Below are 23,639 nucleotides of genomic sequence, written 5' to 3' on the forward strand. Positions count from 1 at the left end.
CAGAGCGTGAGCATGGGAGGGCCCGAGAGATGGGGAGACACAGAATCCGAAGCAGGCTCCAGGCTCTGAGCCATCAGCACAGGTCCCAACGCGGGGCTCAAACCCACGAACTGTGAGATCATGACCTTTGTCGAAGTCGGGCGCTCAGCCGACTGAGCTCCCCGAGGCGCCCTCCACCTTTTGCTTTAATCAAATGTTGTTAGTGTTACATTTTCATTTCTCTATTGGCTTTCTACCTATACATCTTTGCATTAATTTTTTTTAATGGCTGCTCTAAGGATGATGATGTACATTTTTAACATATCACAGTCTGCTTAGAGTTAATGTTGAATTACTTCAAGTAAAATGCAGTCTGGGAACTTTGCGACAACTTCTCTTACCCCCATTCTTATTCTTGGTGCTTTTGTTTTCATGTATGCCTACCTATTCATATTATTAACCCATTGATACAAAATTATAATTTTTGTTTTAAAAGGGTCATAAATCTTTGTCATAAATATGTATTATAATAATTTATAAGTATAATAAAATATAGTTTTTAGTTCTTTGTTGGTATTACCTATCTGTTAATTTATTGGTATCATAGTTTCCTTTAATACTTTGAATGCAATTTAAATAGTTGCTTTAAAGTCTTTGCCTGTTAATCCAATACCTTGATCTACTTGGAGTCAGTTTCTTTTGACTGCCTTTTTCTTGACTCGTATTTTCCTATTTTTCTGCATGTCTAATTACTTTTTGTTGAAAACTCAGCATAATAGGTAATACATATTATCGACATATATGTATTATCTACAGACATATTATCTATATACATGTATATCTGCATACATATCTACATCTACATATAATGCAGTAACTCTGAATTCTGTAGTATTCTCTGAGGATTCTTGGCCTGGACTCAAACTGCAAACTTTATCTTTCTCATAGAATGCAGCAGCTGACATTTTCATGGCTTCCCACGGCTACTTTTTTGTACAGGTTCTGGGCAAGCCCGTGGGCTTGTGTAATTTAGCATCCTCCCAAGGATTTGTGCAGAGATGAAACTCATCCTCTCCATGGTTTCCTTGCTTCTGGGGATTTTCCCCTAGTTTCCAGGTGTTCTTATGACCTCAGGGCCTGGCTTCTGATATGGTAAGCCTGTAAGGTCCATCTTTCTGCCACTCAAGCTGAACACAGTTGGTGAATGTATTCAGTTAAAAAGGGAAAAAAAGGGGCGCCTGGGTGGCGCAGTCGGTTAAGCATCCGACTTCAGCCAGGTCACAATCTCGCGGTCCCTGAGTTCGAGCCCCGCGTCGGGCTCTGGGCTGACGGCTCAGAGCCTGGAGCCTGTTTCCGATTCTGTGTCTCCCTCTCTCTCTGCCCCTCCCCCGTTCATGCTCTGTCTCTCTCTGTCCCAAAAATAAAAAATAAAAAACATTGAAGAAAAAAAAAAATTTTTTTTAAATAAAAAAAAATTTTTTTTAAATTAAAAAAAAAAGGGAAAAGAAAAAAACCCCTCCTAGGTTGATCCCATATAGCTCTGTCTTCAAAAATAGAATCCTTAAAAAAAAAAAAAAATCAATAGAATTAAAAAGAAAAGTAGAGTTCCTTCTGGTCTCTGCTTTTTCTTCCTCTTGGGGGTTCTCCCATGCACCTAGAATTTAGCTATCAGATGGGAATTTGGGCAGTGTTGATAATCTGAGGTTAGGTTTTATCCCAGTGGGTCTCTTGCTGCCACGATTTCCCCTTTTAATTTTCTAGGCCTTAACTCTGATCTCTGCATATCTGTAGCTGGTGAGGCTACGGTTTCTCTGCCCCCTTTCTGTGTGGCTACTGCTGGCTAACCTTCGAATTAGCCAGCAACACAGTAATGATTCTGAACCCTTTCCAGTTGCCCTTTTACAAGAGCAAACACTCCTTGATTTCTGTTTACTTTCAAATGTCTTCATTGTCTTTGGGATTCGGGGTCCCTGTTGTCATGAATTCAATCCAGTGTTCACAACTGTTGTCTGTGGGAAGGTTAGCGTGGCTTCACTGCTCCCAACATTACAAGAAGTACCATCTATTCGTGATTTTAATATTCTGTATTTCTCTCCAGTTCTGTTTCTTCGCAGATTCTATCTGGCTGATTTCTCTTTGTCCTCAATATTTCTGGCCTATTTGACGGTAATCTCCTGCTTTCCCATATCTACTTCTGCATCTTCTACCTCTACCCCTCTCTCTATCATCTTTATGTGTGTCTTTATTTTAGGGGCTTTTAGACGGGAGGCACACGGGCCTGATAAGCCATCTCGATCCAATCAGTTTCTTTCTGGAACTTAACCTTTCAGATCCTAAACTAGGGACAGTCTGCTCCTTGAAGAGCTAATGTCTTGACTAGACTCCTGAAAAAGTAGACTGTCTATCAAGGGTAGGAAGAGTTTGGAACATTCTCTAGGCGTGCCCATTCTGTGATATTCGATTTTCACAAGGAGTCCATATGCCTCTTTAAAACCTCACTTTCCTCACAGGAGGGGGTCGTTCACTGAAGGCAGTGTCCTATATAAAGCCTCTCGAGTTTATTTTATTATTATTATTTATTTGTTTGTTTGGTTTTGAGAGAGAGAGAGAGAGAGAGCACATGCGAGCAGGGGAAGAGGGGCAGAGGAAGAGTGAGAGAGAATCTTAAGCAGACTCCACACACAGTGCAGAGCCCAATGCGGGGCTTGATGAGGGGCTTGATCCCACAACGCTGGGATCAAGACCTGAGCCAAAATCAAGAGTCAGATGCTTAACCAACTGAGCCACTCAGGCACCCCTCCAGCAGTCGCTCTTTCTAAGTAACTAGCCCCCATTATAATTGTTTCTAGCCCACATCATAATTGTTTTTCTCCAAGCCCCAAAGCTAAGTATACAGAAAAGATCCACTTTTTATTAATTCCAAAGTGTATGGGAGAGGGACTCTCTTTTCCTGAATGTGTCTTTGATGAAATGTAGAGATTTCTTGAGAAGCCCTTGTATCTAGAAGTTAGCTCAGCCCCCACAGAGGCTGTAGCTATAAATTCATATCTATAAAGCAGGTGGGCTTTACCCCAGTATTCTTTTTCTGATCCAAATTGGAATAACCTGTAATTTTTGACATCATGGCGTTTTTCACTATATTTACAAGTTGTCCTTTAAAAAACAAAAATGCGGACAAACCAATCGCTCTGGGTTCACGTCCTTGTCCAGAGCCCCATATTTTCTCACAACCAAGCAAAGTAATGCTTTAGGTTATCTGCAGGCGTGCAATCTAGCACACGTGTCATTTTTGTCTTTGAAATTGTTAACGATTATCTACTTTACAGGAGAAGTTTTGTTTAGCTTGTCTTAATATCAATATTCCACAGACCCATTTGATCTCCTGTCCACCAGGACATTTAAAGACTTTGAAATTGACATTTTCCTTTTGGGCGACTTCCTCCCAACCCATCCTCCCGGGGAAAGGGCTACAAAAGATGGCCCACAGGTGATGTGTGGGCATTGAATGCCATTTTACAGGAGGTTTCTGTAAGGCCATCAGACTTTGAGATACGTGGAGCCTAAAAGGCGTCCTTCCCTATATCCTCGTGCAATACATTGGTGAGTCAAACATGCGTCTAAGAAACAGCATGCGTCGCGTATGGCTGCACGTCTTTATTCTCGCCGTGGCTCCTTTGCAGTGGCACCGCCGAGCTGTTTGCCACCTGTGCCAAGAAAGACATCAGGGTGTGGCACACGCTATCCAACCGGGAGCTGCTGCGGATCACCGTGCCCAACATGACCTGCCACGGCATCGACTTCATGAGAGACGGCAAGAGCATCATTTCCGGTAACGTTGACGTCATTTCCGGCACCATTGACATTACTTCCGGCACGGTTGACATCATTTCCGGCAATGTAGTCCTTATCAGGCTTTGGCGTGGGTGCCGGCTGTGGCTTTGGGAGTTGGCGTTCTCGTTCAAGGCCGGTTTCTCCGGGTGGATACCCAGGAGCAGCGCCCCGTGGTCTAGCTCGCCCCTCCTTGCTTCTAATCCAGCCCCTCCTTAGAGTTCCCTTCCCGCCGGGAGGCTTTCTGAGCTCAGAATGACCAAAGAGCAATCTCTCTTCCCCCAAAATGTCTGCATATAGCGTGCAGCCTTCTCTCCAGTAGGGGGATTTGGCAATTCGGTTACCAAACGGATCTGAGGCCTCGGCGAGTCTCGAGCACCTATGTTAACAACCCCTTTGGTTATTTGAGAGATTAAAAACCTGACTTAAACTGTGTTATGCCTCAAAGGGAATTCGTTTTTCACTCAGCTGATCCTTCCACGCCAAAACATTTTAACATAAAGCACGGACGCCATGATATTCCACTTCTAAATACTTTGGTGTACATCCCTAAAAATAATATTTTGCCATGAAATAATAATTTCTCAATATCATCTTAGGTTCACATCCTAAGCAAATTTCCCCAGTGGTCAAAACGTTACGTTCGTGTGTTCACATCAGGGAAGAGTTAAGAGTATCTTTAGGAGTAGCTGTTGAAGTGGTGATATCAGGAGCCCATCTCAGCCCCTCTTTTCCTGGTTCTGTTTCCTCTCCATTGTCTTCTCCTTCGGGCATGTCTTCCCACACAGCAGCCACCACCGGGAGCTCCTGGCTTACAGCATTTCCCTCTAATGGCCTTCACTTCAGACTACTTCTCATCTCCTCCCTTGTCTCAGCCACCACCATCCCCTAGATTATCCGAGCAGCTTTCTTCCACGGCTCCCGACCTCTGTTCTTCCCCGCCACCCCTCTCCCCCAGTCTGCAGTCAACACAGAAGCCAGTAAATTCTTTTTAAGATGTGAGTCCCATCGTGCCATTTCTAGGGTTCACTCCTACATCCCTGCAGATGCCTCCAAGGCCCCTCTGTGACCTTCTCTCCTTCCCCACCTCCACCTTTTTAACACTGACTCTGTCTCTTACCATTCACCCCTTCTGGCCACACTTGCTTTTTTGCTATCCCTCAGGCACACGGTGCACAGGGCCTTCACTCTGGACATTCCATCTGCCTGGGTTGTTCTTTCACCGGGGGGCCCCGTGACTCACTCCCTTCACCCCCTCTCTTCTCAAGTCTTTGCTGAAATGGGATTTACCTCGAACATTTTATTGAAAATTTCAAAGATCCAGAGGTGACACTAAGGCTGATGAGAAGGAGCCAGCCGCATGAAGACCTGGGGGAAGAGCATTCCAGGCAGAGGGAATAGCAGGGGCAGAGGCCCTGAGGGGGGGAATCACTTAGAGTATTTGAGGAACAGAAAGAAGCCAGTGTGCCTGGAGCTCAGTGGGTAGGGTGGAGGTCACGGTTGAGGGAGAGGTAGAAGGTGAGGAGCTAGGTAGGGAGTGGAAAGTAGTTACCATGGAGGATAAAGGAGTTGAATTGTTAAGTGTAGTGAGAAAACCTTTTGAACTTTCTTGATCAGGGAGTCAACATGATTTTAAGAAGTGCACCCAGGCCCCTGCATAGGTCATTCCTTGAAGGGAGCAAGAGTCTGAGGCCAAGGAGGAAGCTGTTACAACAACCCGGGAGAGAGATGCTGGTGGCTTGGATGAGGGTGGGCCCAGCGGAAGGGTTGAGAAGTGGCCAGATTCAGGATGTTTTTTAGCTCTAGAGTCGGTGGAGCTTGCTGATGGATGTTGGGTTGCGTTGGGTGGAGTTGGGTGGATGGAATAGAGAGGAATCAAGGATGACTGAAATTCTTGACTTAAACAACTGGATGGATGGTGGCACCTTCTATTGAGATGGGAAAGATGGCAGGAGTTGGGGAAGGAGCATCGGGTTTAAAGAGGGAAGGGTAGGAAGCCAACATGTGTTTGGAGATATTAAATTCCCCATCCCAGGTGCAGTATCAGCTAGCCAATCAAATGTACAAGATTTGCAGCTCCGGGAGAGCTGGGAGAGGTGGGAAATGGCCTCTGTCTCCGCCCCCCACCCCCCATAAAAATGTTTTCTCCTGGGATGGGGTGCCGCTAGAGGCAGATTCAACTAAGGCAAGCCAGCCATTTCCTCAAGCCAGGTGTGGCCGGTTTGGGGAGTCAGGGGAAAGAGGGATATGATTCCAGGGAGTTGTGGGAGACTGGTCTCTTTCCTCCGTCACCACCACTGCTCCCCAGTCCTGACTCCTTTGTGATTATGAGAGCTACAGTCTTCACAGAGAGTAGGAGTATACTGACGCTGCCTGCTTTTTGTTCCCCTTCCACACCAGCGTGGGACGACGGTAGAATCCGAGCCTTCGCCCCAGAGACGGGCCGGTTGATGTATGTCATTAACAACGCCCACAGGATCGGAGTGACAGCTATCGCTACCACCAGTGACTGTAAAAGGGTCATCAGCGGCGGTGGGGAAGGGGAGGTATTGTTCTTGAAAGCAGAATCTTTTTACAGGAGCCCTAGGTGTAGACCGACCAACAGCCTTCCTTGTAAGAGGCCACGGACTTGATTTTTTTTTTTTTGACCTATACTAGGAGTCAGGCAGGACCAAATTAAGATTTTTGAAGAAACCCTATCAGATACATCATAAACGAAAGTTCTAATAATACAAACACACAGAGAGCTATATTTAGTTACAAAAGAACATTTAAGATACAGACATGAAGCGTTCTGTATGGCATGAAGCCACGAATCCAAGTTGGTGTTTGGCCAGAGTTTTGGAATACTTGTTCTTTTCCTTCAAAGACTATAGTTACATAAATTGTCTTCATCTTATCTTTTAAGGAGACGCTATTTTTAGAATCACTTCTTTCATCTACCCAGATATTTGACTGTTATTTTAAAGGTGGTACACTTGACCTTCCCTTCCATCATTTGGACGAGCCTTAAATACCTTCCACCCACACGTTCACCTCAGTGCGCCCCCTCCCCACTCCCCAACTTGTCTCCTGCCCCCAAAGCCTTCCTTTCTCAACATAGGACATTTCCTTTCCTTTCTTCATGCTAATGTAGGAATAACCTGTCAGGGAGAAGAAAGAGACAGCATCTTGATGTGGCCTTTCGCAGAGTTTGGGCCAAGCAGACTTGTGGCTGAGCGTTTGAGTTCGAGAGTCGTGTTTCACTTCTGCCCCATCCCGGCTGTGTGACCTGGGGCGTGCTCTTGAACCTCTCTGTGCTTTGGTTTCTTACATGTAAAGGGAAGATAACAATACTCCAATCAATGAGATGTTTCACACTATTTTACACCAAGTCTTCGAAATCTGATGCATATTTTACATTCCGAGCACATCTCCGTGGGGGCTAGCCACGGGGCGGGTGCTCCATAGACGCATCTGGCCCTGGAGCCTCCCCAGCTGTCTGCCCACCAGTCCCTCAAGGGCTTTGATCCTTTCCCCCATCTCTTCAACCACGCTGTTGCTGACACTATCAGCATCCTGCTTGAACCTTGGCCTTTGGGGGCACCTGCCCTGCTGATGCCCAAACTTGGCTTGTGCCAGACCATCAGCTTCTAGGTGCCTGAGCCCGAGCTGTGGAGAACTACCAGAGGAAATCACACATGACAAGTTCATTGCCTTTGGCCCTGTTCAGAAATCTTTTCAGAACACCATGTCAGCCCTGGCTCCCATCCCCTCCTCAGCTCTTACAGACCCTCCTTCCAGAAGACATAGTCTCCAAGGTCTTTGTCAAGTGCTGGAGACCAGGGCTGCTGGTCAGTGGGTGTGCAGTGCTATGAGTTCAGCAGTTCCTGAAATTCTCAAGCACCTATAATTCCATTTTCACTGGCAAATGGCCTTGGCTGAGTTGCAAAGACCCCAGTCCCACCACTTAGCTCCTCCCCTGCCCCAAACATACCCCAACCCCCCTGCAATCCCATAACCAAAGGGCTAATACTCAGAACACCCCACATTCCAGGCCTGGGTGCTGTTTGGCTCGTGCCCCCACCATAGTAGTTGGAAATTTTGAGTATTAGTCTTGCTAAAGACCGAATGTGTGCCTCCTGATGTAGTGGGATCACGAAGTTAGAGATTCATTTTCTCTGGCAGTAATCATTATCTCATCCTGTGTCAGGATACGGGCAATTATTTGGACACCAGAGAAATGAATATGGCACAGTTCATTTGAGATAACCTCATGCCTCCTCATCTGCCTTACTAAGGAAGTATCTTAGAATGTTTCTCTTGCTTTGTTTATGGTTATTTTCCTCTTTCAGGTACAAATAAGTCTGTTATGACTTACCCTGACACTAGTTTCTGGTCGGGGGTTCACCAGGACCTACTATTCTCGTGTTGTCTCGTATTACCCAAGATAACCTCTGCTCTCTCTCTCTCTCTTTTTTTTTTTTTTTTTTTACAAGTCCAACATACTCACTGTAAGAAAGTATAAGCATCCGGCTACACTATTGTGTTTTCTGGTACAGTTGTGACAGAATGTTTATCACAGGACATACAATAGCTTTCCTCTTACGTATTCTTTTTATTACAGGTAGGGCATCATATGGACTGTTTTGAAATTGTGTGTGTAGGACCTATGACCTATGAATCTCACTTCAGGATAGTAGAGTGGGGGGGGGGGAGGGTCGGAAAATATTTGCCGTAGAAAGTGGGTGTTGGCTCCGATGAGGCTGAGACCCATCGATTTGAAATGATTAACCCTGAGCAGCTGATGTGAACTTTAAATACGGCTCTGGGTCCCCGGGAGATTTCCTGGGGGCACCAGATATCCGAGAGCGGTGCTCAGCAGAAATGAGCAGACCTGTTATTTCACTTGGTGTAGCAGCAGGTGTCTGGTAAATTTCTCAGCCTTGAAAGTAGATCCAAGTGTAGGATCGTTGGTAGTGTTCTGCTGGCTCCGTGGAAGGACTTTCCTGCCCCCAGCCGTCCCACCCCACTCAACTGAGATCAGAGCAGGGAATTTACGAAAACAAGTCAAGCACAGCAGAGGTGGAAAAGCTCACGGAGTTTTTGTTTGTTTGCTTGTTTGTTTGTTTTTAATCCCTTCCAAAGTCCCAAGTTTGTGTTGAAAGCCTGTGCTTTGTGGCTTTCAGGTGAGGGTGTGGCAGATAGGCTGCCAGACCCAGAAGCTGGAGGAGGCCCTGAAGGAGCATAAATCCTCTGTGTCCTGCATTAGGGTGAAGAACAACAACCTGGAGTGTGTCACAGCCAGCACGGATGGCACTTGCATCATTTGGGACCTTGTGTAAGTAGCTGTGGCGGGACAATCTGACCCAAAACCCAGTGATTCCAGCATTTCACCGAGAGAAGATCTGAACAAAGGGTAGAGATCTCCTTTGAGGCAACAGGAAGGGGATGTTCATCTGAAGCCATTTTCCTCTGTGCCTGCTGAGGGTTTACAGATGCTGGTAGAAAGGGTGCAGTGTCCCGGACAAGCTGGATGTTGGAAGATTCTGCATGCATGGGGAAGTAGCTTCCTGGACACATACGGCGAAGCATGATTTAACGTATGCAAATACAATTCTAAGAATCCCCTCTCCCCCAAAACGGGAGAAGGAAGTAATGATGCAGGCAGTTTCTCTTGTTCTGTGCAGTGGAACCCAGAATGAGCTTGCCATGAGGGGTGGAAGAGGGGGGGTGGTGTGAGTCTAGCCCCTCCCCTCAGCCAGCCCCGCTCCCAGGGCCCTCTTGATGCTGGGAGCCTGTCACAGCCCCCGTAAGAGCACCCGACTCCAAGATAACTAGACCAAAGCATGTGAACTCTTACTGTTGGAGCCACGCAAAGGATTTTCAAGGGCGATTTTTTTTTTTTTAACTATAAGCATTTGGCTGTGTGTTTTTATTTAGATTTTTAAAAAAATGTTTATTCATTTCCTGAGAGTGTGAACAGGGGACGGTCGGAGAAAGAGGGAGACACAGACTCCAAAGCAGGCTCCAGGCTCCGAGCTGTCAGCACAGAGCCCAACACGGGGCCCAAACTCATGAACTGGGAGATCGTGACCTGAGCCAAAGTCAGACGCTTAACCGACTGAGCCACCCAGGCGCCCCTGTGTTTTTATTTAGAATTAGACCCTCTTCCCCTAACCCTCCCCTCACCCAGCACACCTCTACTACTCCTAAGATGCCTTGCCTCTGTATCTGATTGCATTAGAGAGACTTGAATAAGTCCAGAAGTGGGAGAAAAGAGACCTAAATGGAGATATGGATATATACATTGCAAAAGAATATGGAACATTCTAGATTGCAGAGAAGAGAGTGGGAATTAAGGCAAAGGCAGAACACTTTTTGTTTCATATATTAAAAAACAAAAACCAGGGGTGCTTGTGTGGCTCAGTCGGTTAGCTGTCCGACTTCAGCTCAGGTCATGATGTTATGGTTTATGGGTTCAAGCCCCACATTGGGCTCTGTGCTGACAGCTCAGAGCCTGGAGTCTGCTTTGGGTTCTGTGTCTCCCTCTCTCTCTGCCTCTCATGCTGTCACTCTCTCTCTCTCTTTCAAAATAAATAAACATTTTAAAAATCTTCAAGAAAAAAAACAAAAACAAAACCTCTGTCTCCTTTGTGTCTCCTCACTTTGATGTGCATTTGAAGCCCCTGGAGCTCTTGTGAAAATGTAGATTTGTATTCAGAAGGTCCAGAGGGGATGCCTCAGATTCTGCATTTTTCTTTTAGTTTATTTATTTATTTGGAGAGAGGGAGAGACAGAGAACAAGCTGGGGAGGGGCAGAGAGAGAGGGAGACACAGAACCCAAAGCAGGCTCCAGGCTCTGAGCTGTCAGCACAGAGCCCAACGCGGGGCTCACACCCACGAACCGTGAGATCAAGACCTGAGCTGAAGTCGGTCATTTAACCGACTGAACCACCCAGGCACCCCAAGATCCCGCATTTCTAACCAGCTCCCTAGGGATGCCCCTGGTTCAAGGACCACGCTTGCAGGGGTTCTTAGCCTACACCCGAACTCCCCACTGGGAAAATACAGAACTAGAAGGGAGGATGTGTCTAAACATATTTCCATGGATTGTTTGTGACCACCTCAAATTACTGAAGCCTTCCTGTTGTATGGCGGGACTATTTGGTTAATTTGTGCCAAAATCTCTAAAAAACAGTCAGCCCAGATACCACGTTTGAAAAGTTCCATAGTGAGAAGGAACTATGCAGGGCGTGCATTTCTTTTTAGCCAATAGAGCCCAGCCTGGGAGATGGCCACCCATCTCCCAGGGAAGGAGAAGCAATATTTACGTGTTTGTCAGCACGGTGTCTCAGGCAGTGGCTCCCAAACTGTTTCGCACATGACAGTCAACTGGCACGCTGATGGAAATTGCCCATCTGTGGCCTCTTCCCAGCCTGCTAGATCCAAATCCCCACAGGGAAGGCTCAAGAATATCCGTGTTGAAAAAGCTGCCCCCCACGCTGCCACTCAGGTGGTGGGAAACTTGGTTTCAAAATGGCGGCCTCAAGAATATGGTGGCTTGTGTGCAAGATAGCAGGTTGACTCCGAATTCAGCCTCTTCTGTTCTCATTGGAACTTGAGGCTTCCCCCGGAGTTCTGTGCTTTGTCTTCGGAAAAGGGCCCGCCCGGTATCTTCTGAGGCCTCGTAGGTGCATTGGGAGGACTCCAAAGTGGAGCAGGCAGAGCAGCAGGAAGTATCTCTGGGTTAGATAAACCAACCCAATCCAAGCTTGTGCCAAATCCAGGCTGAAGAGTAAATGCATTTTCTAGGGAAGGGAAAGTCAAGCTTCACAGCTTTTGCGTCTAATTGTTTTCAGGCGTCTTCGGAGGAATCAGATGATCCTGGCAAACACCTTATTCCAGTGTGTTTGTTACCACCCCGAAGAGTTCCAGATCATCACCAGTGGCACAGACAGAAAGGTAAGCCCTCCCGACAAGAGTCAGGGGTCCTTCTGGCACGTGAGAGAAGCAGTGAAGTGTTGCAGCTGAGGGTGCAGGCTCTGGAGTCGAGCCCCACGAGTTCAGACATGGTTTTGCTGTCGATCAGCGGCACCACTTTGGAGATGCCGCATCAGCTCTTGGTGCCTTTGCTTCTTTGTCTGTAGTGTGGAAATGACACCACTCAGTTCACACTTGCGGTGAGCATGACTTTAAGGCCATGTAAGGCCATGTAAGGCCAATAGCAGGGGGCCTGGCACATGGTAGCTACTCGGTAAGCGTTGGTAATTATTGTTAGGGGATTTCTGAGGCCAGGATGGCATTGCCCAAACCAGTTGTCCTTGGGCTACATTCAAACTGAATGATAATAGAGCTCCTCGTTGCTCATCCCCTCTACGTCATCATTAGCTGGGGAGTCCACGTCCTTGGGTAGAGACTGGTGTCTCTTTTGGGGAGAACCTTTCCTCTTGGAGCAAGCAAAAGGCTGTTGTGTCATCTACCCCCCCCCCCACCATGTCTGATCAGCCAGGTCTTTGTCTAACTGCACCTTCAATTACTGGATTTGGGTTCGCCTAATTCAGACTTTGAGATGACTTTGAGATCATTGAAGACGAGATTGTGTAGTTATCTTTTTTACCAGCTACAGAAAAAGTTGAGTTAAAAGTATATAAATATTGTAGGAAAAATACAACATTTTGTGTTTCCCTCTCTCTGCTCCCCCAGCGTGAGAGACAGAATCTAGGAATGGGGCTTTTTCCCGTTCCCAGATGATTGGGAACTACTGTCCTGAAGACATTGTGTCATAAAAAATCCAAGAAATGCCACCCGGTGCCGGCCAGGATTTGTCTGATGCAGACAGAATGTTTTGGGGGGCCCGGAGCTCTGCCTCACTCTGGTCTCTGTAGGTTGGCCTTGCTAGTTTCTTTGTGTCTGTCCACCCAAACTGGGCTATGTCTGCCTGCCCCGTCAACCCTGTGTTTCACTTCTGATTTAAGTAGCCTTCCTCTTGAAACTGGGGCAGAAGGATATTAGGAAGTTAATCATGACATCACCATAAATGCTATTATACATGGTTCAGAAAGTTTCTAGATTCTTGTCATATTTCCCATATTCCAGGGTTCAGGTTATGAGACTTGAAACACTTTATTGTCCTCATTGGGGAATTTTCACCAGAATATTCCAAGCATAAATCACAAGTCAGTACAACCGCCATCAGGGCTGGGGACATGACAAGGTCCCTGCCATCATGGAGCCAGCCACCTTTATTTTATGCAGCTATGGCGGGCGGGAGGGGATAGATTGGCCAGGACACGTGTAAACGAACATGTCCATGAACAGTGGGCAATCTGTGAACAAAGATGACATCAGATGGTGAAAGGGATAAAAAGGAAACAATAGGTTACGGAATCCCGGCTGGGTGGACAGAAGCTGCTTTAGCTAGGATGGTCGGCGAAGGCCTCCTTTAAGGAGGTGACATTTGAGTTGAGACCTCACCATGCTTAGCTCTCAGGGAAGACCATCCCAGGTAGAGAGAAAGCCCGAGGTGCCATAAGGCTGCCTGGAAGAGGGCCACTTTGGCTTTGGCCAAGAGAGCAGATAATCAAACACCAGCTACTTACCTATGTGGATGTGATTCCTGAGAAATGAGGATCTGGGCATGTTTCTACACCCCTTTATGCTTTTCCTACGAAAATGACTTTTTGTTAAAGCAATCAAGCATCAATAGAAATTAATAAATTAGCCAAAAAAAAAAACCTTTTTAAAATAGCATACACAATTTCTAGCTAAATTCAGAGGAATATAGATTCCTGGAGTAATGACTAGAATATAGCAAATTTCTGTCAACACGAGACAAGTGAAAGAGGTGAAATGCATGTCTAGGTTCACACTCCTAAATCCTGGTCAAGTGCTTTGTTTAGAAAGAATTTTTCCTTTCTTTCTTTCTTTCTTTCTTTCTTTCTTTCTTTCTTTCTTTCTTTCCTTCTTTCCTTCTTTCCTTCTGTCTTTCTTTCCTTCTTTCTTTCCTTCTTTCTTTCCTTCCTTCTTTCCTTCCTTCTTTCTTTCCTTCTTTCTTCTTTCTTTCTTTCCTTCTTTCTTTTGTTCCTTCTTTCCTTCTTTCTTTCTTTCTTTCTTTCTTTCTTTCTTTCTTTCTTTCTTCTTTCTTTCCTTCTTTCTTTCTTTGAGAGGGAGAGAGAGCACGCAGGAGAGGGGCAGAGGCTGAGGGACAGAGAGAATCTTAAGCAGTCTCCATGCCCAGGATGGATCCCAAAGCAGGTCTCGATCCCACAACCAACCATGAGATCATGACCTGAGCTGAAATCAAGAGTCGGATGCTTAACCGATGGAGCCATCCAGGTGCCCGGAAAGAAATTCTCTTTTTGAATCGGTTGTACATTTACAAGTTTCAAAGTTCAAAGACTATAAAAGCAATATATTCAGAGAAAAATCTCTCTCCCTTGAGCCCCCCACCCCCGACCCCCCTGACCTAGTTCGCCTCCCCAGGAGGGGATCATATTACCAGTTTGCCTCTGGACCCCACCCTGTGGGATGTTTCACTGTTTCAAGGCAGAAGAGAAAGTTGCAAATCGGGGGGGGGGGGGGGGAACAGCCACAGGGACCGGTGCCTGCAGAACTCTCTGGACCCCTCATTCCCCAAGCAGCTGGAGAGGGGGCCTGCCTTCCACCACGCCTGACGTGTGGTCCTCCTCTAAGAGCCGAAGTGGGGGAGTGGACATGATGGCTGTTTTCTTCCTTGTTTTACAGCTTATGCTTCGGACCCCCAAGTGCTTACTCTCACCAAAAGCACTTTCTGTCACAATCCGGGCCTCCTGGCAGATCCACATCCCTCTAAATAGAATGCAAATTTAAAAACCAACGCTGAAAATACTAAAATGGCTTCTCCACCCCCTGCTTGAGCCTATTTATAATTTCAGCCGATACATCATCCCAGGGTGTATTTTTGCCGCCTTCTATATAAAGTAGAATCGTCTTTTTCTCATCTTTTTCTTAGCACGCACACGGATGCTTCCACCGAGCTGAGTCCTGCCTAATGCTGCTTTTTTTCTGAATTCCAGATTGCTTACTGGGAAGTATTTGATGGGTCAGTGATCAGAGAGTTGGAAGGTTCCTTGTCCGGGTCAATCAACGGAATGGATATCACCACGGAAGGAGTGCACTTTGTCACAGGTTAGTCATGGGATGGGAACAGAAAGCCGAGCCCTGCTTATTTAAATGGGAATACAGAACTGGCAGGTGGGAGGCAACAGGGAGTGAAGACAAAAGTGTCTGCAGGGCAACGTGGTTAGATTCAGGCCCGCACACGGCAGCCAGCGCGACTGGAAGAGAAAGATCCAGTAGTCACGCTGCAGGGGGAGGAAATGTCTGCCCATGGGCCTTTGGGGCACACATAAAGGCTAAACCTTATATGGCTTCCTTTTTTTGTGGTGGCATTGATGACAGAAACGGGACTTTAAATGGCCTGGGTTATGTGGCATGCCTTGCACTGCAATTTCCTAGTGAAGTCTCCTAACTGCCAAGCTTTTAAACCAGCATTTCCGGGGGCGGGGGAGGCATTCAGCCTCCATACAACATGCCTACTGGAACACCATCCGTGATCATTTCCTGCCAGGCCCTGATTCTTCAGGACATTAACAAATGCACGCTCCAAAATGAATTAAAATTTCACGAGCACATTTACTTAGAGTGTGATATAAAATTACACCTGGTGTGGGGGGTCTGGGTGGCTCAGGGGGTTAAGCATCTGACTTCAAGCTCAGGTCACAATCTCGCGGTTCTTGAGTTCAAGCCCCACGCGGGCTCTGCTTGGGATTCTCTCTCTCTCTCTCTCTCTCTCTCTCTCAAAATAAATACACTTTAAAAACAAATAACAGGGGCGCCTGGGTGGCTCAGTCAGTTAAGCATCCGACTTCAGCTCAGGACACGATCTCGCGGTCCGTGAGTTCGAGCCCCACGTCGGGCTCTGGGCTGATGGCTCAGAGCCTGGAGCCGCTTCCGATTCTGTGTCTCCCTCTGTCTCTCTCTGTCTCAAAAATAATAAATAAATTTTAAAAAAATTAAAAAAAAACAAGTAACATAAAAACACACGTGGTGTGATTCCAACCACATCTATGGGTGTATCTGTAAACCTGTGTACTTATCAGAGAAAAGCCTGGAAGAAGCCAAACCAAAGATGTTGTTATTAGTGATTATTTCTGGGTGGTGGGACAAGGGGGGAATGTCACCTCTTTGTATTTCTTTCCCCCAGATTTACTACAACAGACCTAGACTTTCATAATCAAGGAAAAGAGTTACTATATAGATTCTTTTTTTCTTCCTTGAAATTGGAACATGGGGAATGTGTTGAAAATTAGGCAGTTACTTGAAATCAGGGCTGTTTCTCCCTATTTTTTTATTTTTTAATTTTAATCTTTATTTTTGAGAGAGAGAGAGAGAGAGAGAAAGAGAGCACGTGCAAGTGAGGGAGGGGCAGAGAGAGAGAGAGAGGGAGACACAGAATCCGAAGTAGGCTCCGGGCTCTGAGCTGTCAGCACAGAGCCTGTTGTGGGGCTCAGACCCACGAACCGTGAGATCATGACCCGAGCCGAAGTCGGACACTCGGACCAACTGAGCCCCCCAGGTGCCCCTCTCCGTGTTTTCATGCAGCAGGACATAGATCTGTTTGTCTTTTCCAGGTGGGAATGACCATTTGGTCAAAGTTTGGGATTATAACGGAGGTGAGGTGACTCATGTTGGGGTGGGGCACAGTGGCAACATCACCCGCATCCGGATAAGTCCAGGAAATCAGTACATTGTTAGTGTAAGTGCTGACGGAGCTGTTTTGAGATGGAAGTACCCATTCACCTCCTGAGAGCTGCCGAGACTTCCGGGATCTGGAAGGTTGACCTCACACAACTACAAGACGGGTCCTGACTTCTCACGTCTGTGATTTTGTTCTTTAGTCAAAATGTTTTAAGTTTTAAACTTTTCTTTATAGAATGCATTTTATCTTATTAAATTGCATATTAAAATTGGAATGTGTTCAAGAATACGTTGTCTGGACTGTACATTAGAAGTTTCTTTTTTATGACGAATAAATGCCCAGTTGTTGGTTTCCTGTCAGAATCTCTGTTCTAAGACTGCAAAGCCCACGGCCCTTCTGCATAATTTGCCCACAGATAGCACTGCTGTTATTCTTAAAAATTAGGAGGGCCAGCTTACCTTCTTAATCAGCATTTCATTGGTCAAGCTGCAATGGGGCAAGACTTGGTTTGAGTCCAGATCTTCAGTAGGATTTTAGGATTTTTTTCTTTCCTTCCTTTCTTCCTTCCTTCCTTCCTTCCTTCTTCCTTCCTTCCTTCCTTCCTCCCTTCCTCCTACCCTCCCTCTTTCTCTCCCTTCCTTCCTTCCCTCCCTCCCTCCTTTCCTTTCTTCCATTCCTTCCCTCCTTCCTTCCAACTCTCTGAGCCTCTGTTTGGTCTTTTCAGACTGCTTAAAAGGTTGAGAATTAAGTGAAATAAGGTGTTTAAGCACAGGCAGAATTCCTGACAGAGTAGACAGTTAAACATGAATTACAGTGCTTTCCCAAAGAAACCATGTGTTCTTGGAGATTTTGGGGTGATTATCAAAGGTGAAATTTCATAGATGCTTTTCAAATTTTTTTAAATGTTTATTTCTTTTTGAGAGAAAGAGAGAGAGAGAGAAGAGACAGAGTGGGGGAGGGGCAGAGAGGGAGACAGAATCTGAAGCAGGCTCCAGGCTCTGAGCTGTCAGCACAGAGCCCAATCCATGTGGGGCTTGAACTCACAAATCATGAGATCATGACCTGAGCCGAAGTCGGACGGTCAACCAACTGAGCCACCCAGGCACCCAATAGTTTTTTAAATATTTACTTTTGAGAGAGAGAGAAAGACAGAGCATGAGCAGGGGAGGGACAGAGAGAGAGGGAGACACAGAATCTGAAGAAGGCTCTGGGCTCTGAGCTGTCAGCACAGAGCCCTAGGCGGGGCTCAAATTCATGAACCCTGAGATCATGACCTGAGCTGAGGTGGAGTTAGATGCTCAACCGACTGAGCCACCCAGGCACCCCCTCATAGATGCTTTTCTAGGCAAGGGAAGGACCTTGTATATGAATCATCCAACCGGGTATCTTTTTCCAGAAAGGGTAAATCGTGGCATTTTTCCAGAAACACTTCAAGTCTCCAATTCACAGTACAGTGTTTTATTCTAAGCCTTTTTTTCTTTTTCTTTTTTTGCCTGCTGGGCAAAAACCCAGGTAACCTGCTGGGGCCCTCTTTGACATATCAAGGTGGATATTTAATAAATGATCACTTTATCAAATGAGTAACATTTCAGGGCGTCGATGTAATAATGCATCCCGCTGATCTCTTTCTGAGCCAGCAACTGATGAGAAATTCGTCTGTAAGACTTCGATTAATTATAAACCTGACAGTCACAGGATCAAGTGAACGGAGGCCCCCAGAGTCACCCAGGGAACCAAGGGCGGGTCAAGGCCAAGCCAGCTCTGATTGGGCATCAATTCAGCGAGGAGTTTTGCTTTCGGAGTGAACCGGGGGCCGCACAAGGGGGCGCGCCCGAGAGCCGGAAAACTTCCTGGATAAGCAAATACGGAGGTTGCAAAGCGCCAGCCGGTGCAGAGCCGGGTCGAGTCCCGGCGTCCCCGCCCACGGGGCTTGCGGCCTCGGGACGGGTGTCAACCTCCCTGCGCCCGCTTCCCCACCAGCTGAAGCGAGGCGGGGGAGGTCTCGCCAGGTTTGGGGAAGCGACTCTGACCTGGTAGTTGAAACAAGCAAACCACAACCGTCCCGGGTGGGGTCTTCACAGGGCAACACGCGGCTCCCGGTTCTCGTCCCACGGTGGCCTCCCCTAGGGGGCAGACGGGCCGGGAGGCGGTGGCGCCCGCAGGTGGGAGCACCCCGCGGTGCACTCCCCAGCCCGTCACGGCTCCCGGCGCGCCAGAAGAGGCTGCCCTTCGGAGAGTCTCCCTCTCCCCGTTCTTCCATCTTCACCCGCACGTAGTTTCCAGAAACTCAGGCCAGCCGGGGCTTCGCCGCGCGCTAGGCGCTGGGGAACTTACCGCCCCTCCGCTGTTGTCACAGCCTGCAGGCTGGCGGGGAACGGGAGGGAAATTCGGGGCGTCGGTTCGCAAGAGGTGAGGGCGGGGGGCGGAGGGGGGTGGGACCCGGAGCCGGCGACGCGCGGCGCCTCCGCTCGCTGGGCGGCGGCGCTGCCCTGGGCGGGCCCGGCGGCCGGATTCCCGCGCGGGGCGGGGCGGGGCGGCCCCGCCCTTGGCTCCGCCCCCGCCCGGTCCGGGCACACCTGGCCCGCAGGTAGCCGGCGCCCGCCGCCTTTCCGGAGCCGTCAGGGCGGGTCGGCGGCGCGTTGGCCTCGCGGCCGAGGGGAAGGGGCTCGGCTCCGGGGAGGGGGCGCGCGGGCGGGAGCCATGGAGCCGAGCGCGGGGGCCGCGGCGGGAGAGGGGCCGCCCGCGCCCCGGCCCCGCCGCCGCCGCCGCTCCCTGCGTCGCCTGCTCGGCCGCTTCCTGCTGGCGCTGAGCAGCCGCTCCCGCCCGGGGGCCTCGCCGCCCCGGCCCCGGCCGGGACCCCGCGAAGGCGACGGCGAGGGGGGCTTCGCGCCCCCGGGCCCCGCCCCAGCCGCGCGCGGGAGCCCCGGGGAGCGGCGCGCGGCCGGCCCCCAGCCCCAGGCCCCCGCCGGCGACGGCGCGCGGCCCCCGGGCGCGCAGGGCTTGAAGAACCACGGCAACACCTGTTTCATGAACGCCGTGGTGCAGTGTCTCAGCAACACCGACCTGCTGGCCGAGTTCCTGGCGCTGGGGCGCTACCGGGCGGCGCCGGGCCGCGCCGAGGTCACCGAGCAGCTGGCGGCGCTGGTGCGCGCGCTCTGGACGCGCGAGTACACGCCCCAACTTTCCGCCGAGTTCAAGGTAGGCAGCGCGCCCGCCTCCCGCCGCTGGGCGGCGGCCGCGTCTGGCTGCCCAGGCGCGCGCCCCTTCACGGAAGGGTCCTCCGGGGGCCCTCTTGGGGTGACAGCGCAGCCCCGCAGCGCGGCTTACCGCCTTTGTTTCGAGGTGACTTGTGCCACGGCTTGCAAACGTCTTCTCTGGGAATTTCTCCCAGGTGTTTCTTTGGGGGTGGGGGGGGGGGTGGGAGGGGGCTGGTGAGTCGATTTGAGTCTATTTGAGTCTATTCAGCATTTGTGCGCTCAACCAACATTTGTTGAAGTGGTGAAGGCCCGCGGACACTTTCCAGCCTACAGCGGGGCGGGGTGGGCAGCCTGACACCCAAGGCCAGGGCCTCGGAGGAAGGAGGGGGCGATCGCAATGAGCAGGACGAGGCCGGGTCGAGGTCTAGGGGTAATTCTGGTGGAGGAAACAGCAAGAACAAGCCCCACAGACCCAGAGGAGCTGAGAATCGGGGACGCGGAACGAAAACTACCGGCCGGAGCCCGGGAGGGTAGTGTGGGGCATGGATGAGGTTGGTCAGATCACCTAAGGTCTTGGAAGCAATGGTAAGGCGTTTGGGTTTTGTTATAAAAAAAATTTTTTTTTGATGTTTATTTATTTTGGGGAGATAGAAAGAGACAGGGTGTGAGCAGGGGAGGGTCAGAGAGAGAGAGAGAGGGAGACAGAATCCGAAGCAGGTTCCAGGCTCTGAGCTGTCAGTGTAGAGCCTGACGCGGGGCTCGAACCCATGAACCATGAGATGAACCACGAGATCAGGACCCGAGCCAAAGCCAGACGCTGAACCCACCAAGCCACCCAGAGGCCTCTGTTTGTGTTTTATTCTAAACCCAATGGAACCGAGTGCCCCCCATCCTTCCGGGAGGCAATGGATGCGGTATATTGGAGTTGCATCCTTGTTAAATCGCCCGTCATGCCTTGGTTTGGGGTTGCATTCACTGGCCCCAGGGTCACGTTCTACTTACCCTGTGCGGTAGGGTCATGAGGCTTTGGAAGTTCCGTATATCACATCTCGCCCCCCCCCCCCCACCAGGGTTAAGCGGGCTGTTGGGGATCCCAGCTGGATTGTAGAGTTCCCGATCATTGATGCACATGACTTGCTTCCTGCTAAAAAACCACAGCTCTGGGCAGAGAACTGGAGCTCCCCATAGACTAGCGATTGTTCTTGGGGGAGGGGGAACCTGTCAGTGTTCATTCCACAGGCATCACCGCTCTTGAGTTTCAGCCTGAAAAAGCAGTCCTTGCCATGTGACCCACAGGGTGCCACTCTCCCCTCTTCCTCTCTCCAGCTTCCAGTACTGAAGCATTGTTGGGCAGGTGTCAGTGGGTCAAATGGGTGTCATTAATATCCCCTTTTGACAACCTTCGCGTTGGAAATGATGAGGCAGTACAGTAATTCCCCCCCCGCCCCCCATAATACTTTGGGGATACATCCCAAGACCCCCAGGGTGTGTTTACAACCACAGATTTGTACCAAACCCTACATATACAATGTTTCTTCCTATACATACGTACTGAGGGCACTTTAATTTATATGTTAGGTACGGTAAGACATTAACAACAATAAGTCCTAATAAAATAGAACAGTTACAACAATATGCTGTAATAAGTTATGGGAATGTGGTGTCTCTCAAATATGATAAACTGTACTCACCCGCCTTGCCAAGATGTGAGATGATGCAGTGCCTACGTGACGAGATGAAGTGAGGTCACTGACATAGGCCCGGCGGCACAGTTGACCTCTTGACCCAACTCCGGCGGACCATCTGCTTCCTGCACGAGGTTGACCACCTGTTAACTGGAACCACAGAAAACAAGCAAAATTTAGGATACAGGGATTACTCCAGGGTATGGTGGTTAAGAGCAAGGTCTCTGGAGCTTTGTGACTTTGAGCAAGTTAGCAAATCTGCCTCCACTTTGCCCATCTATGAAATGGGATCATGCTGGTATCTACCTTATTATCAGTTGTTGGAAGGATTCACTGGGTCCCACGTACAGCGCTTAGGGCCGTGCCTGACCCTGGGAAGCTTCTGTCATTTCTATCATTCTTTTTCTTTTTTTAATGTTTATTTTTGAGAGAGAGAGAGAGACAAAATCCAAAGCAGGTTCCAGACTCTGAGCTGTCAGCACAGAGCCCGACGCGGGGCTCGAACCCATGAACCATAAGATCATGACCTGAGCTGAAGTCGGATGCTTAGCCGACTGAGCCACCCAGGCACCCCTCATTCCTACCATTCTGTCTCCTCACCTACAGAGACCTGGAGGAGGGAGGAGGTCATGTTTATGCACCTTTTCTCCTGCTGGGTACATTTTCATGCAGTTCCTGTGCAGGTGGCAGAGACAGGAGTACCTCGGAAAAATCCTCCAAATTAGTAACCACTCTCAGTGATGCACTAGGATTTCCCATCTCACTCCTGCTCTCAAATCCCCAAAGCCTAGAAGCTCCCTGTGAGCCCGGGGTAGGGGGCCTAGAAGGGAGTCACCTTGTTAATTGTTAACGAGGGTGTTGTCATCCGAGGTTTCCTGGGACTTTTGGGGGTAGCCAGGCTTGAAGGGAGAGGAGGATTCCAGTATCTGGACTTATTAATAAACCTTGCTGATTAGAATCTAGGTGGGCTCCTTATTTTTACAGATGAGGAAACATCCCTTCACCCAACACATATGTCTGGAGTGTCCCAGCACTGTCCCAGGAACATGGAAGGCACAAGAAGCCAGGAGTACAAGACCTCTAGGGGCTGCTCCCCAGGAGTTCCCTGTCCAGCGGGAGAGGCGGATGTTTTGAAGTAACCGCACAGACACATGGTCAGGGCTGGTGATGAGTGCCCGAAAATAAAAATACAGGGTGCTGTGGTGGTTCTGGCAGGAAGATGTGATTGATGGGGGGACCCGGGGAGGAGGGGTGTCCCCGGAGAAGGAACCATCCGGAGAGGTCAACTAAGGACAGGGGAGGGTGGGGACGTGCATTCCCTGCCAATCGCCAAGGCAGGCGGGGCTGAGGGCCCTCTCGCTGGCTCTGCAGAATGAATGGAAGATTAAGTGAATTAATGGAAGCCTGTGTCCCCAGACCGAGGATGTTGGATGGAGAATGGGTTGGGGACAAGCCACATAAAGTTTTCTCAAGGAGTTTGGTCTTGAGGAAAGGGGGAGTCATGAAGGGACCGGCATACTGGAGTGAGCAACCCCAACCCCAGCCATGAAAATGGGATGGTTATACAGTGTTCCTCTGTCCTGCCCTCCGAGGCACCCAGCCTCCCACAGACAATAGGACTGCTCTTTATTTTAACAGCTAATGAATACGTACATTAAAACAAATCCTGTCCGTGGCATTATCTAGGATGCTTTGCTTTTCTAATGATGTAATCAAAGGTGTGTATCATATAAAATATTGGGAAGCGTAAATAATGGTTTGAAACTCTGCCCGCTAGAGACACCCTTCATAAATGCTGATGTGTTTCCAAGCATTTACACGTTGGAAATTCTAGTTTTGTATCCGGCTTTTGCATGTAAATATCATCATGAGACTTTCTCCTGGTCATTACAATATTCGGTGAAACTCAATTTTAAATGATTTTATATTTCATTAAATGAACCAGTCCCTGCAGAGACATTTACATGCTGCACAAGTTTCCAGTTATCACACTGTAATCAAAAATTCTTGTGCTTAAATCATTGTCCCCAGCCCTGACCATTTCCTGAATTTAATCCCTTGAAGTGAACTTGCATGGCCAAAGACTTGACTATTTTATTTTTATGTATTTTTAAAAAATTTTTTAATGTTTATTTATTTTTGAGAGAGAGAGCACGAGGGAGGAGGGGCAGAGAGAGAAGGAGACACAGAATCCGAAGCAGGCTCCAGGCTCTGAGCCATCAGCACAGA

The 23,639-nt window shown here is 48.7% G+C and overlaps 2 protein-coding genes across 8 annotated transcripts in view; both read left to right on the forward strand.

The window, feature by feature from the left end:
- CFAP52 (cilia and flagella associated protein 52) overlaps positions 1 to 16,878 on the forward strand; it is a 44,257-nt gene extending 27,379 nt beyond the window's left edge. For both annotated transcript variants that reach the window (XM_053211776.1, XM_027047703.2), the window contains exons 9-14: positions 3,660 to 3,808; positions 6,208 to 6,353; positions 8,976 to 9,127; positions 11,649 to 11,751; positions 14,844 to 14,955; positions 16,461 to 16,878. In XM_053211776.1, the coding sequence (XP_053067751.1) occupies positions 3,660 to 3,808; positions 6,208 to 6,353; positions 8,976 to 9,127; positions 11,649 to 11,751; positions 14,844 to 14,955; positions 16,461 to 16,636 (838 nt within the window). In that variant the 3' untranslated portion in view covers positions 16,637 to 16,878. The remainder of the gene's footprint in view (positions 1 to 3,659; positions 3,809 to 6,207; positions 6,354 to 8,975; positions 9,128 to 11,648; positions 11,752 to 14,843; positions 14,956 to 16,460) is intronic.
- A 2,250-nt stretch (positions 16,879 to 19,128) lies between these two features.
- Positions 19,129 to 23,639, forward strand: part of USP43 (ubiquitin specific peptidase 43) — a 63,559-nt gene continuing 59,048 nt past the window's right edge. Inside the window, exon 1 of one of the 6 annotated variants that reach the window (XM_053211871.1) lies at positions 19,129 to 19,726. In XM_053211871.1, the coding sequence (XP_053067846.1) occupies positions 19,229 to 19,726 (498 nt within the window). In that variant the 5' untranslated portion in view covers positions 19,129 to 19,228. The remainder of the gene's footprint in view (positions 19,727 to 23,639) is intronic. The other 5 variants (XM_053211870.1, XM_053211867.1, XM_053211869.1 and 2 more) reach the window with 5 other exon arrangements.

Source organism: Acinonyx jubatus, chromosome E1, assembly GCF_027475565.1.
Source record: "Acinonyx jubatus isolate Ajub_Pintada_27869175 chromosome E1, VMU_Ajub_asm_v1.0, whole genome shotgun sequence".
NCBI lineage: Eukaryota > Metazoa > Chordata > Mammalia > Carnivora > Felidae > Acinonyx > Acinonyx jubatus.